This window comes from Primulina tabacum, chromosome 13, assembly GCF_025594145.1.
Source record: "Primulina tabacum isolate GXHZ01 chromosome 13, ASM2559414v2, whole genome shotgun sequence".
NCBI classification, from domain to species: domain Eukaryota; kingdom Viridiplantae; phylum Streptophyta; class Magnoliopsida; order Lamiales; family Gesneriaceae; genus Primulina; species Primulina tabacum.
In genome coordinates, this window is record NC_134562.1 from 31,025,989 (window position 1) to 31,040,158 (window position 14,170).

The 14,170-nt window shown below is 33.1% G+C and overlaps 2 protein-coding genes and 1 pseudogene across 4 annotated transcripts; all 3 read right to left on the bottom strand.

Moving 5' to 3' along the window:
- Positions 1–690: 690 nt before the first annotated feature.
- On the bottom strand, positions 691–4,399 carry LOC142522663 (E3 ubiquitin-protein ligase RING1-like). 2 transcript variants are annotated; one of them, XR_012814499.1, is made up of 3 exons: positions 3,175–4,399; positions 3,053–3,141; positions 691–959 (listed from the first exon to the last, which is right to left on the bottom strand). XR_012814499.1 is itself a non-coding variant. In XM_075626184.1 (3 exons), the coding sequence occupies exons 1-2, from the start codon at positions 4,246–4,248 to the stop codon at positions 3,109–3,111; spliced, it is 1,107 nt and encodes a 368-aa protein (XP_075482299.1). In that variant the 5' UTR covers positions 4,249–4,399; the 3' UTR covers positions 691–959; position 3,108. The 2 variants fall into 2 exon arrangements, 1 of the variants encoding a protein (XP_075482299.1); XM_075626184.1 differs by having other exon boundaries at positions 3,108–3,141.
- Positions 4,400–5,463: 1,064 nt separating this feature from the next.
- Positions 5,464–8,879, bottom strand: LOC142523225 (uncharacterized). Of its 2 annotated transcripts, none has more exons than XM_075626907.1 (10): positions 8,739–8,879; positions 8,512–8,559; positions 7,527–7,596; positions 7,200–7,332; positions 7,049–7,110; positions 6,788–6,868; positions 6,265–6,524; positions 6,158–6,188; positions 5,927–6,043; positions 5,464–5,825 (listed from the first exon to the last, which is right to left on the bottom strand). In XM_075626907.1, the coding sequence occupies exons 1-10, from the start codon at positions 8,742–8,744 to the stop codon at positions 5,641–5,643; spliced, it is 993 nt and encodes a 330-aa protein (XP_075483022.1). In that variant the 5' UTR covers positions 8,745–8,879; the 3' UTR covers positions 5,464–5,640. The 2 variants fall into 2 exon arrangements, with proteins under 2 accessions (XP_075483022.1, XP_075483023.1); XM_075626908.1 differs by having other exon boundaries at positions 5,464–5,822; positions 8,739–8,866.
- A 2,452-nt stretch (positions 8,880–11,331) lies between these two features.
- On the bottom strand, positions 11,332–13,966 carry LOC142523038 (ALA-interacting subunit 3-like; annotated as a pseudogene).
- Between the last annotated feature and the right edge of the window lie 204 nt (positions 13,967–14,170).

Below are 14,170 nucleotides of genomic sequence, written 5' to 3' on the forward strand. Positions count from 1 at the left end.
TCGTTGATGATTCAAGTGAAAGAATATCATCATGAAATTAAGAATGTTCAGTTCATTCTCGTCTCATTTTATGTCATCAAACATGCCCTTGTGGTTAAAAGTAGCTACTTATGGTTTGAACAATGAAATAAAAAATATTAAGATTTTATTATAAGGTTCAACATTTTATTTCAAAAAAAAAAGTTTAAATTCGGCCGAACGAATGCAAAATTGATAATTCGAAAATTTATTGACCTTAATAAGATAATTTAGGAATAAATATGAGAGATGGCATAATTTAGCAAAACCGAGTCAAATAGTCAAAATTTTAAGGAAAATGTACCATATGATATATTTTGCTTTAACTGTAGAAAAATTCCGATTTGGCTAGAATTAAGATACATAGCAGTACTTGACATTGCATAGGATGGTCCTTTATTAGCCAAGTTACATTTTTTGCCCTTTACACTAAAAATACTAATATATTACACTAGTTTCTAATTTTTATTATTGACATTGTAAAAATTATAAATTAATAGTGAGAAATAGAAGAATAATATTCCATAAATAAAGAATACATCTTCCAATCCACGAGGAAGGCCAAACCATAAAAATCATACACAATAGTTTCTAATGGACTGACATCATTACAATATTTATGGAAAATTTTCCAATGCCAAACTATTTAATCATTATAGAAAGTATTCGAGATGATTGAAACTGTGAATGAAATATAATAAAAGAAGAAACTGCTTGATTTATCTGTTTTTAGCCCATGTTTTTTGAAGAGAGCTCAAGGAGGAAAATATCAAATAAAATGGTGAGTCACATATCATACATCCAAACAAATTTAGGTTGCGAGAAAATGAAAACTGAAGGGATGGCTACCTATTTCTTGTCCACAACCAACCAGCAAAATGCTCCAGAATTACTCTATACAAATACCCTTTTTGTTTCTTCAGTTTGTTAACTCAGTCTACCTGGAAAAAGTAGGAGAACATTCAATCGACAAAAACACGAGGTTGAACAACAACAAACTCTATTACATCACAAATGCGATGCATCTGAAACTTGAACATTCACAAAGCAGTTACATTACACATGCAGTAACGTATCACAATGGCAGGTCTGTAGTCAAGCACGCTTGCATTGCTCCTAACAGTAACAATCCTTATTGCAAAAACAGGTTAACCTGACATTGTTTTACTAGGTACTAGTGTTCTAATAACCAGTATTGATTTGCACAGCTCGATTCACATTTGACCAAACAACCATTTCAAATGCCAGATCTGAGACTCATTTGTCGCCACCAATGATAATGCCACCAGTTTCACACCAGTTAAGCTGTGTGTGACGTAAGGACAGAGTAAAAAGAGAAGGTCAGCAAGGGTTGTACTATTAATGCAATTTGGGGTCAGAAACATCCAGTGAACAAAAACTTTTAATGTATTCATAACTCGCATCCTCTGCAAATTCAAATATAAATTTCAATTCCGTCATTCCTTCAACATCGATAGGATACCAAGGTACAGTGTCAGCACAGCTGCTGCCAAAACAAGATATCATAATTATAGAGTAATACAATGACAGAAGCACTAATTTTCCTTTCCTCGTCCCCTGCACTAATTCTTTAAATGCAGGAATCACGGATAAATCTGTGTGAGGTCGAAGCCTCCAAACAAAAGAATAGCCCGTATAAGATGTGATATATAACACATTCTCTACCCATTCTGTCAAAAACCATATATATGCGTATGTTCCTGAATGTTAAGCTCTCATATGATTAAACTATAGCCAATTGCTATCAATTGTGTTAAGTTGTCATAGAAACTGCCAAACTACCCAGTTCAACTCAAAATAGTCAACAGACTAACAAAAATTATTTGAAATTATTTATATTCGAGAATCGACAATGGAGAAGAGCAATCACAACTACGAAAGATCGGTAAGCAAGCAAAACTCACACAAATGATGTAGCAAAAACCATTGATAAAGATAAAGACTACAGAGGGAGTAGAACATGAACAAAACGAATGAAAAAAGTTTGGAATTGACCTTGGATTATAGCAGTGAGAATATAGTATTTTAAATTTTAAACAAGCACGAAATGATGTGAATTGTATAATTTAAGTCACTGTCTTCATCTAAATACACGATAGAGATTAATTAAGTTTATTACAAATAGGATGTCCAACATCAATGCCAAGCAGTTTAAGGTGAGTAATAGATGCCATTTAGGCAAACGAATCCAGGATAACACGGTACAGGAGAAAATTATTTGATTCAAGTAAAAATTTTCTTGTAGCTGAAGCTGGACCCTGGAATGAGCCATGAGGAGGCAGGGGGGTTTAGCAAGATGTTGGAAACAAATTAATCACTTTCATTTCGCCGTGTATGTACGTCTGTCAGTCTGTGCACGAATACATTCATCTTCAAACAGTTGATCATCCAGGACAGGAGGATACAAATCAAAATGATGAGAGTCCCACGTACAAGTTATTGTTTTTTGCAATTAAGAATCTTTTACATTGCACAAAAACTTCAAAACTAACCACTATGGCACTATGATAGTGGTACTTGGTTGTTCATCAATATGCATTTCCTAACCGGCACAATTCACAAAATTATTCCACCACCAAACATTTTTAAGCCACAAAAGTGAGAATTGAACATGTTCGACCTGTTTCTTTAACACGAGATATGCCTCGACATCAGAAATGTAAATTTTGGAGTATTACTCGTAACAATAACATCTGCTTTCCTAGCGTTAAACACGCCAAGATCGTTTTATTACTTTATTCATTACTCTTGTTGATTGGAAAAATCTTCTAATATATGAATCTTTAACTCTCTCACACCCAATGTACCCAAAAGCCAAGACTAAGTGGTCAGTCCATGGCAACCAACAGCCCCATCACTGGGCTGATTGGCTGCACCTGATTACCATCTTTATTCCAGATAAGTTGAAGCAACAAAATTAGAAAAAACAAAACTTTCACAAATTTGTCTTAAAACATTCAAAAGATAATGCACTGCATTTATACAATAAAACATGATAAAAACAGCACATCACCTCAACACAGAAGTGAGGGGAAAAAAAGAACACTTAAATCACAGCAAGGACATACTTCAATCGAGGTCCTCCTCACTAGCCTGCCCTCTTCCTCCTCCTCCTCCTCCTCCTCCTCCTCCTCCTCCTCCTCCTGAGTTAGGATTGGATGCTCCGCTGTTACTATTGTTGGTGTTGGTGTTGGTGTTCCCTCCATCGCTACTACCAGCTCCTCCACCCCCGCTACCGCTTGTTTCTGCTGGTGAACCAAATCCTCTAAGAAGCCATGGGAACGATATCCTAAACCTCCTTTCCACTGTCCTTGGTGTCTGTGGATTAGCGTTATCGTCATCATAAATGCTCTCCAGACTTCCACCACCGGACCCCAAACCTATATTGATACTACTATCACTGTTCCTTCTACCATTATCATTCAACTGCCCTGTTTTCCGGTTCTCGTAATCTTGGTCATCGGTAGGTAACTCATATCGACAAACCGGGCAAGAGTTATGCAGCTCAAGCCAAGGCACTATACAATCCCTGTGGTAGATATGTTTGCAAGGCATTTGTTTAGCCAGCTCATTCAACTCAAAACTATCTTTACAAACAGCACATTGAGATGAATCCGATGCCAACATCTCATCGCTAATTTTAATATCCGGCAATCCCTCCATCACAGATTTCGAAGCAGGAGGTGTCCCATAACGATTTGGATCATTCTCCGCAAGCTGCTGTATCAATTGCTCCAAACCAGGCCCCATGAAATAATCCCCCAAATTCGTTGGAAGCCTAAAGTCGACCGCTCCACCACCTGTTCCACCTCCTCCAGGCGTTTCAAACACAAGCTGAATATTTGCCCCCCTCGCCTCTAAATTATTGATGTAATTATTCAGAAAAGCATATGGATTAAATTCGTTGGGGGATCGGTCTCCGAAAAGCGCAGACAGATCGTCAAATGCTTCCAATCCGCCGCTGCCGGAGGAAGAGGAGAAGATAAAGGGGAAAGGCGGTAAACTCTCCTCGAAAGAGCGGTTAGGTCCGACGTTATTAGTGTTTGATGGAGGCGCGGTGTCCGATTCCTCCAAAAACCCACCTTGACAGATCGGGCAAACAAGCTCCGCCTCTGGCAACGGTTCAGGCGTGATGCTGACTTGCCGCTCGCATTGGTAGCAGAAATAAAGCTGCGGAGCGGCGGCGGCGATAGTTCCCGGCGAAGACATAATAATCCTGGATTCCGCGAGTATCTAGATGAAGCTATGTCTTCCGATTGTGAGACAGAGAAATGGATTTCTCGGATTGGGAAGAATTTGGGAAGACGAACTCGGGCGGAGGAAAATGGAAGACCAAAGAAAGACGTACAGTGCAGTGGTGGCGGATTAGAAAATTTTTATGTTCTGTTGATCGCCTTCTAGTATATTACGATTGCAACCAAAAACGTATTGTCTTTTTTTAATCTTATGAAGTCGCTACTTTCTGCTAAAATTTAGTCAGATCTCAAATGAGGTAAAATTGGTCATCATTATCTTAATTGATGAATATTTTGGAATCAAAGTTTTAGCAATCTAATAAATGTGTAATTTTTATTGTATTGTAGGATAGAACTTTTTTGTTTAATTTAAAATTATAGTTTATAATAACGATGTAATTCAAATATTCTAAATTTTATATCATTATATTAGTTAAAATATCACGTTTCGACAGAACAATTATTACATCATAACATATATTAATTACGATTATCTCTATATTGAATGAATTGACTGTGTTTGACTTAAAAATGAGGACTTGTTTTAAATTAGAGGAAAAAAATTGTAATAATCTTTGATCACGTGTAAAAATTGGTGATTTTTATATTATAAAAATTCTTATACGACAGTCTCGCGGATCAATTTTGTTAAACAGTCCAATCTTATATAATCAACAAAAAAATTTTACTTTTTATGTCAAAACATGAATAAAGAGGATTTTAAAGAAAACATGAATTAAGAAGTGAAGAATTATTTCTTCTAATGTATCACAATATCTGAAATTGTTGTATTTTTCAGTTATTATATGAAAAAAAAAATTAAAATTGTTAAATCATGTATCATTCAAGATTAGAAATTACTGTATTTTTCAGTTAATTTTAAACGAAATCTACTTACAAACTAAAAACTTATAAAAAGCTGGTATATATAAACATGTGGCTGACTGAAAATAAGATAATACATACCATATCATATAAAAAAGACTAAAAATGTTTATATCAAATAAAGAGTATCAAATTCTTTTTTATTATCATTCGAAATGGATGATGTAGATTTAAGCTAGGGATTTCAGTCAGATCGTTTGAAATTTATCGGCCCAATCACAATCTTAGAATGTGCTCCATTGAACAATTATTTGATTTAAATTTGGATTAATTTCAGATTCATTCTTGTGAAACGTACGCAAAATAATATTAACAATTGTGAGTACTTAAGATTCATCAAACATATCATTGTCGGAATCTATTGTCAAATCAATTCCCTTCAGTTTGATGTCTATTCACCCAAAGATTCAAATTGGGACAATTAGAATCATACAGAACAGGATCATACAAACGTACAAAGATGACTTCGTAAAACTTATTATTAACATTTGATAACACGGGAAAGCCTCTCGAAAAAGATGTTGCACATGCTTGTGCTGAACAACAACATCTCCCTCATCCACTCTGGTGCCACTTTTTCAAACGTCCCTAACGACAGCACCCGGTATACGAGTTCTGCTTCTCCGTGCGTGTTAGGTACCCATGTCAAACTGAAAGAATAACCTGCTAGAGAAAATTCTAGTGAGTCGGGTAAGAGAATCAGCTATTTGTAATGTAAATTTGACCTCAATAATCCTAGTATATAGCCCAGCATAATTGAAGATTACCACTTGATTGGTGTAGCGCCTGTATGCATGGTTTACTACTTTGTTTACGAGGGGAGAATTTCATGCCATGTACTGACTCGACAAGGCATTGAAACATGCAGTAAACAGCGTTACTGTCTGTGGCATCACCACCCACCATCAAAATAGCAAGTAAATTTCAAGGTTGCCGGACAATGTCGAGATAAGCGATTAATGTCGATACAAGCGATATGTTTGCCTTTTGGAACATACCTGGACTGTTGATCTTCATTTGACAACCACGCTGGATCATTGACATAATAATAGTTAGGCTAAAGTAGAATGGCACGCTTCTAGTAAACTAAATTCAATGTACATACCTGTTGGATGCTCAGAGGAGCACAATCTGTCGGACGCCCATGCTCCCCATCAACATGAGCATTGGCTGTGCCTTCAGTTATACGCTCAAGTTTACGTTTTTTTGCTGATCTAAGTACATACTTGCTAGATGTTCCTTCAGCTGGAGAATCTTGATGTGAAGTTCGCTGCTCGCTTTCAATTTCCTGATTCACAGGACAGTTTGAGCATTCTTGTAATTCAACCTTCCGAAGCTTTGAAATTTCTTTGGAGAGTTCCTTGTCTACAATATCATGGAACACAAATTATTTAGAACTGACACAAAGCAAGTGTCTTGAGGAACTTTCTGAAATAATAAGTAACAATAGAACGCAAGGGTACCATAAAGAGTTTTTTTAAGCTCATGTGATAGAGTATTTTAACCAAGTGACAAGAGTGCTAATATGAAGAGTATTCTACCCGAGTAACAAGCACGATAACAAAAGATAACTCATCTTTATGAACCAAAAATTGGTCGTGATAATGATAAGTCAAGGCCTTATTTACCTATGGTTTTGGAATATCCAAGCATATTCAGATTAAAAGACAGTTTCCACTTTCCAGGGTTAGTAATGGTATAATTGGGTTCTGTGAGAAAATGTTCCCTACTTCAGAGGTCAGTCAGCAGTTAAACAGAAGTCTTCAAAATCTACACTATGATGCAATGATAGCAACTGTTGGACTTTTAACTTAGGAAAGAAGTACAGAAAGTTCATGGTCACAACTATTGCATTCATGACTTGAAAGAGAATGATGATGTATCCTTACTTTTCTGATTTTCTTCCATCAAAAGCTTTTGGCACTGAATATGTTGTTCATCACTAGAAGATCTGTAGCCAAAATATGTGCAAAAATGAAACGAGATCTGGTAATACACTAATACCTAAAGATTACCACATGGTAATGAATAAATGCGTGCCTTGTATCAGCCAGTCCACTTTTCAAGTCGTCTACTTGACCACGTAGGTTGTGGTTTTCACTTTTCAAGTCGTCTACTTGTCCACGTAGCTTGTCGTTTTCACTTTTCAAGTATTCTATCATTTCATCTGCAGCTACATTTAAGAGAAGTATTGAACACATGAGAAAAATCATAACTCCTGAGTAATTATAAAGAGCGCGCATTAACATAAAATAAGGGAGGATGCATGTACGGTTTTTAAACTATGAAATGACCAACAAGAAGCTAAACAGCAAAGAAAACAGAACAAAAAAGGGGAAAAAGAAAGAGAGTAAGTTGATGTTATACCAGCAACATAATTCATGAATTTTAGTTCTTGCTCGCGATTTAGCTTGTCTAGTGGGGATTCTTTTTCTTTCTGACAAAATAAGAAAGAAGTAGCTCAAATATAACAATAAAACTCAATTCCATACAATCGCACATATATAATGTTAAGACATTACAATTAATGAAATGGTGTATAAATGAAATAAAGTAAATGGGAAACAAAATTAGCCCAGCAGCTGGTTCAGCAACCAAGCACAACAGTGTTGAGAGCTGCACCGATAGAGCTAGCCTTCTCTCAAAAGATCAGCAGAGAGGCATGAAATTAGTACCGATGTGGTAGTTCTCGAGCACAAGAAATAACTCCGAATGACTCGTAGGTAACACAGTATACTCTATAGACTTTAACTCCAATTCAGGAGAGACAAATGCTCAGGTTGTTCTTACCGAACCCTAGGGGACAGAGTTCTGATTTTGATTTGTAAAAACAGAATAGACACTTTTGAGACCAGGAAAATTCATAATTTCCCTAATACAAATTCCCCATCTCGCTCAGGTGCTTTGAAAATCAATGACAAACCGTTTCCATGGCACATTTAAAACCAAAAACAATTGAGCACAAGTTGTTGCTTGAGATGAACAAAATATGTGCCTGGATATTATCACTTCGAACAAACAACGACTAAAGAAACAGCAATGTCAGTAATAAGCTAAAATGACAAGAGAATATGGAAGAAAAAATTTTCAAAATCCGGATGTTTCGACGACAAGCTGCCTATTCCAAATACAGGTCATTAAGACCTCACTACTCCACCGCCAGATGAAAGGTCACTTACATGAATTTCTAATCATACCCAATCACGAAAATAAATAGTTCAAATCTGTCCCTTATTTGTTCCTCAACTCAATTTCAAATGATTCCCATATTTACTTACTCAAGCCACCATTTTCCTTCGCAATAGTCCAAATATCTCCAACACACAAAGTACATAGTGGTAGAAAGAGAGACCTTGAGCTTGGAGTATTTGCTGTAGAGCTTTGCATAAATCGCCTCCATCTAAAATCAACAAAAACAACAAAGCAAAAAAACAAGTAAATTCAGCAAAAACAAAAACTTTCATCAAATCCGTTCCGAAGCAAAAATGAACATTATGTATCCCCTGAGTCAAATCCTTTCAGATTATTAGGTACTTACAGAAAAAAAAAAATCTGGAGTATTTTGGTCGAACACCTTACTGGCATGGGCCGAACCCGCAGATTCGATGAAGCACAAGAAAAATGGAGCCGCGAGAAGCTAGAGAGAAAGAAGCGAAGGAGAGAGATACCTGAAAATTGCAGTCTCCGTTTCGGAATCGATGAAATTGAAATTCTGACGGGATCTGTTCAAGTTTTGGAAATTTTGAATATATATATCGGTTTTCTTTAATTATAAAATAATAATAATAAAATAATAATAATAATAATATCAATAATAACAATTACTAAGCAGTAAGAACTGAGGAGGGACATAATTATATAATTATCGGAAAGTGTAATTTGTATTAATCACACTACAACTTATCATTTTATATATTTTCAAAATTATCCTTCATTTTTTTCACATCAATTACTATAATAATTATATTTCAAATTTTAATAATAATTTTTGCCTTATATAATAATTATAACCTCATTATTTAACTATATAATTTAAAATACACCTTAAATTTTGTTAAGAGATAAATTTGATTTGATTTCAATAGCTGATCGAAACAATTTAAGTTCTTAATGTGTTTAATTTGATATAAATCATTTAGTGTTTTGGTAACATTGTAAATTTAATCTTTTAACATGTACAGTAATTGAAGCAATCACCAAACAATCTTGACAAAAACTTGTGTGAGACGGTCTCACGGGTCGTATTTTGTGATGCAGATCTCTTATTTGGGTCATCCATGAAAAATATTACTTTTTATGCTAAGAGTATTACTTTTTATTGTGAATGTCGATAGGGTTGACCTGTCTCACAGATAAAGATTCGTGAGACAGTCTCACAAGAGACCTACTAAACAATCTTAATCTCAATAATTATATTTCTTGCCGTCAATGGGAACGAACTCGTGATCTTTGCTCCGATACCTATTGTAAGACTTAGCGCTTGCCATTTGGTCAAAATTTATATCTAATGATAATTATGTGACTCTAATATTTTAAATTGTACAATATTTAAAGTATCACGTTTTGAATACTCTACTCATCTGGAACAATTATTGTATCCAACATATATTTTAAATCTTTAATTTTGCTATTTTGATTATTAGAATTAATTTTTGTGAAACAAACAATTTTTTAATCATAATAAACAATTAAATTTTCAAAGTTATTATATTGAATATATTTTATTTAGTTGTTGTATATTTAAACATGTTAAATTAAAAGTATAATTAATTATAAATTAGAAAATTTATAATACATGAAAATTTGCTAGAAAACAGGTTTAAAATATTATAATATAAATTTATTATTTTTATTGTTGCATAAATTATTATACATCCTAATAATTTTATATATTTGTAAAATAAATATCAATTTGATTTATTTTCAATAATTGATTCAACCAATTTAAGTTAAGTTCGCATTTTAATTTGTTTAATTTGATATAAATTACTTAGTATTATAAACATATTTTTAATTAATTATGTTTATTTATTTAAAAAAAATTAAAATATTACATATATATATATATATATATTTATATTTTAAAATAAATATATATTGTAAAAGTAAATCTTTAATTTTTCTATCATAATAAATAACTAATTTACAAAGTCGTTAAAATTTTGAATATATTTTATTTAGTTAGCAAATATCTGACATGTTGTATAGTTAAATATGTTAAAAATGTAATTTTATTAAAAATTATAAAAAAATTTAATACATACAAATATTTTAGAAAAAACATTATTTTAAAGTTTATATTTTTTATTGTTTCATAAATTTAACTTAATTAAAAATTATAAAATTTTTAATTCATATAAATATTTTAGAAAAAAATTTATTTTAAAGTTTTGATAATATAAATATATTTTTTATTGTTGTATAAATTTTGATTTTCAGAAATTTTATACATCCCAATATTTTGATATATTTGTAAAAAAATAAAAACTAAAATTTTATGTACCTACGAAACCTTGAGATATTTATTATTTTATGTTTACAAAATATGGCAAATTTTAAAAATGTTAAATTATTTACTGTTTTTAAAAATACAATTTTTAGTTGTTGATGTACAAAAAATTTGCATTTAAATTTTTTGATATAAATCAAGATTTTGTAATTTTAAAAAAAAAAGTAGTTGTAAAGATAAATTTATCTAGCAATTGTCTAATTGGATGAGGTTGAGTGTTATAAATACTTTTCGGAGAGTAAATAAAACTATTATTATTATTATTATTAAGAGAAAATATATATTTTTGTCTTATATGTGTGTCGTTTTGTGATTTTGTTCTTCTATGTTATTAAATTTCAATCTTAATAACGTATCTTCCAATTTTTAACAATTTTATATATCTTTTAATGAAAGTTTTGATTTGGAACGACACATCACTGCTCCAATGATTTCACATCAACCACGATAAAAAAGACTATAATTGTTAAAAGAATAATGTATTATGTTTGAAACTTCACGACATAAATGACCAACGTCGAAAAGTGAAACATACCAACAAAAAATAAATAAAATTTCCCCGTTAAGATATATGAATTTTTAACTTTTGTAATTACTGATACACATTGTAAATAAATCAATTCCATCATGTTTATAAATCACGAACAAAGACCCCGCTTTATAACAAATGTTAAAATTTTTGTTTTCTTATTTGTGGAAGATCGAGTTTGAGATTTGTCTGTTATTGATCTTGTGCTTAACCACTAGATTTGCAGACAAAAATTGCCTTTCATGTTTATACCTGCAACCCACTTAGAACTAGAAGATTTCTTACATCTTATTACAATTTTGACAAGTGAAACATCGCATCCTAGTTAATAATTACGTATCAAAGATTAAGAATTTAAAAAATTAGTAAGAGGCAGGATCTTTGTTCCAAGACAAGTATGCTGGATCCCCTAAAGGCCTGCACAGATCATCAAAACTAAATATAATTAGCTTCACTTCATTGACCCAAACTCTTAAAATTTAACTGAATCTGCACATTAACTAGACACCTTGGCCTGAGGAGATACACGAGGATGAAAGCTATAGCAAGAAACATGCAAATACCACCAACTGTGATGTAAATTTTTCCCAAGAAATCGTTCTTTCCGCCGATCCAAGTTGTTGTAGATATCACTAAATTCTTTTTCCCATCGAAAGAATAGGTGTTGTAGTTATTTTCTATCACTACTGTTATCTTCCCATTGGCTTCGAGATCAGTCTCAATCCTCCCGTAGAGTTTCCGAAAATTGGGCAATGCTGCTGTTCGCATCCAAACAAGAAGATCTTCTTGTTCACTCAACTGCAGATAAGATAGGAAAATATGTGCATATAGATAAAGATAGGAGGAGCTAAGGGGGAAAATTTCTCTCTTAAAGTTAAAAAACATGATTTAACTTTTTAAAAAATAAATCAAGTTGCCTCCCTTTCATCCCCTCTCTCCATTGAATCACTGGAATCGCCAATAAGTATGAGGTGAAGTTGGACTAACGGGTATGCTCTCGTTGAGTTTTGCGCCCCCAATAAGGCCTCGAGTTTGGAAGTTTTTCGGATATACATTGGATCAGAATTTATGTGTTCTGTCGCTTTTCCATGCGATGTCTTTCTTGTTGATTGGTATGGCGTTCCCATTTATTGAAATGGCGTATGTGTCATTGAATAAACTCCATGCGACTAGACCACAAGGAACAATGGGCTTGCGATCATCACTGAAAGCTTCTGGCTCACATGTCTTTGTCTTTTGCTCATATTCTGGGCTCTTGTACTGCTCATCACTTCTACTTTTTACATATCTGCATCAAGAATAGGAAATTTAACTCAAAAGGAGAGTTAAAAAAATAGTTAAAATAAATGAAACAAACAATTTTACGAACCGGCGATGGTTCTGATAGAAATCATCCAGCTGATAGTACACAAAAATTGGCTGCTTCATCTTCTTTGGAACCTGGGGACAATTGACTATTCAAACACTTAATTCAACCAGAGTAACAGAACGAAAAGGGATTAAAAAGGCTATTAAAGCACAAAAACGAGGCTAACAATCAAGGTCCTGGTACAGGTTTTGTTCGTTCTGGCATCCTGGATATGTCCAATCCTCTCCAGATGTGCAGCTTCATCATCATTGACATTTGAAGAAATGCAAACCTCATCGTATCTGTTCAACAACCTACCAATATGTTAAACAAACAGACAGTCAGCCATAGGCATCAAATATATCTGAAAATTGTCACCAAGAGTCAGGATGAACTCTATAACGAAATATGTTTGAAATTCTATGCCCAACTTTTCAAAACTTCCAGTCTCATCACCACCACTCAAGCTGATTCATACTAAAATAATCATCACCATTCTACATAACAGAGAGACCAACAGATTTGTATGCTTGACTTTCCCACTCAACTTACTCACGATATCAGTAAGCAAACCAACATGAAATCGAATACGGGAGGCTCCATTGTAGCTGAACTAGATTTAGACTAAAATTACAGTACATTAGGACAGAACCAGAAGGAACAGCTGCATCCCAAAAACTAAGAGGAAATCAAAATCCTGATTCCGTCCCTACTCAAAATATTGAAGTATAGCGGTCAATATACGATATAAATATAATATTTACGCCATCAGATGCGGACAAAGAGGAGAGGCCGATTGGAATAAAGGTAATGCCAATAAAGATGAAAGTTGATATAACCTGAATCGAATAAAAAGATACAACAATTAGCTAATTAATCAACAATTTTAATGGAAATGCATAAGAAGACAATAAACTTAGATAAAGTACTGAAAATCTTACCAGTCCTGGAGTTAGAATCGGCTTGCATGCAGGAAGTTCTTGCTGGGTAAACCTAGAATCTGAAAAAAAAATGGAATTTTTAAAAAATATCAGATAAATTCAAGAAAAAAATTAATAAATAGATTATCAAAATCCCACATAAAATACAACGCACGGATTATAAATTACATCCTAAAAAATGAAAAACGAATAAATTTACATCTAGGTTTCTTGGATTTCTTGGAAGATGATTGGGAGGCTCCATCTCCAGAGCTCATCGCGCAAATTATGAACAAACAGAAATCACCCTTTTATGCAATCGGTTATACAATGCGCATAACTCTTCTAAATTGTGTGATTTCGGGAAGGGAAGGAAAATTTCCAGCATCTGATTGCATGGATTACGCTTCAGTTTCCTTTATCGTTTCGTTTCATTTTTCTATTTTTCAAATAGAGATATTTTTGAAATTAAAGTATTTTATCCGAAAATAAAAGGTCGTTGGAGAATGAAACGCGGGCGATAACTGAAAATATTCTTTTTTTTTAATAAAAAATCTGAAAATATAAATATTTGGCTTTTGTGATATAAATTAATAAAGAAATGTATGTTAAGTGATATCGTCATTCAATGGTGGGAATTTTTTTGGCAATACCATTATTTTTATTTATCTATTATATAATAATCTATACTTCTCCTGGCTAAAA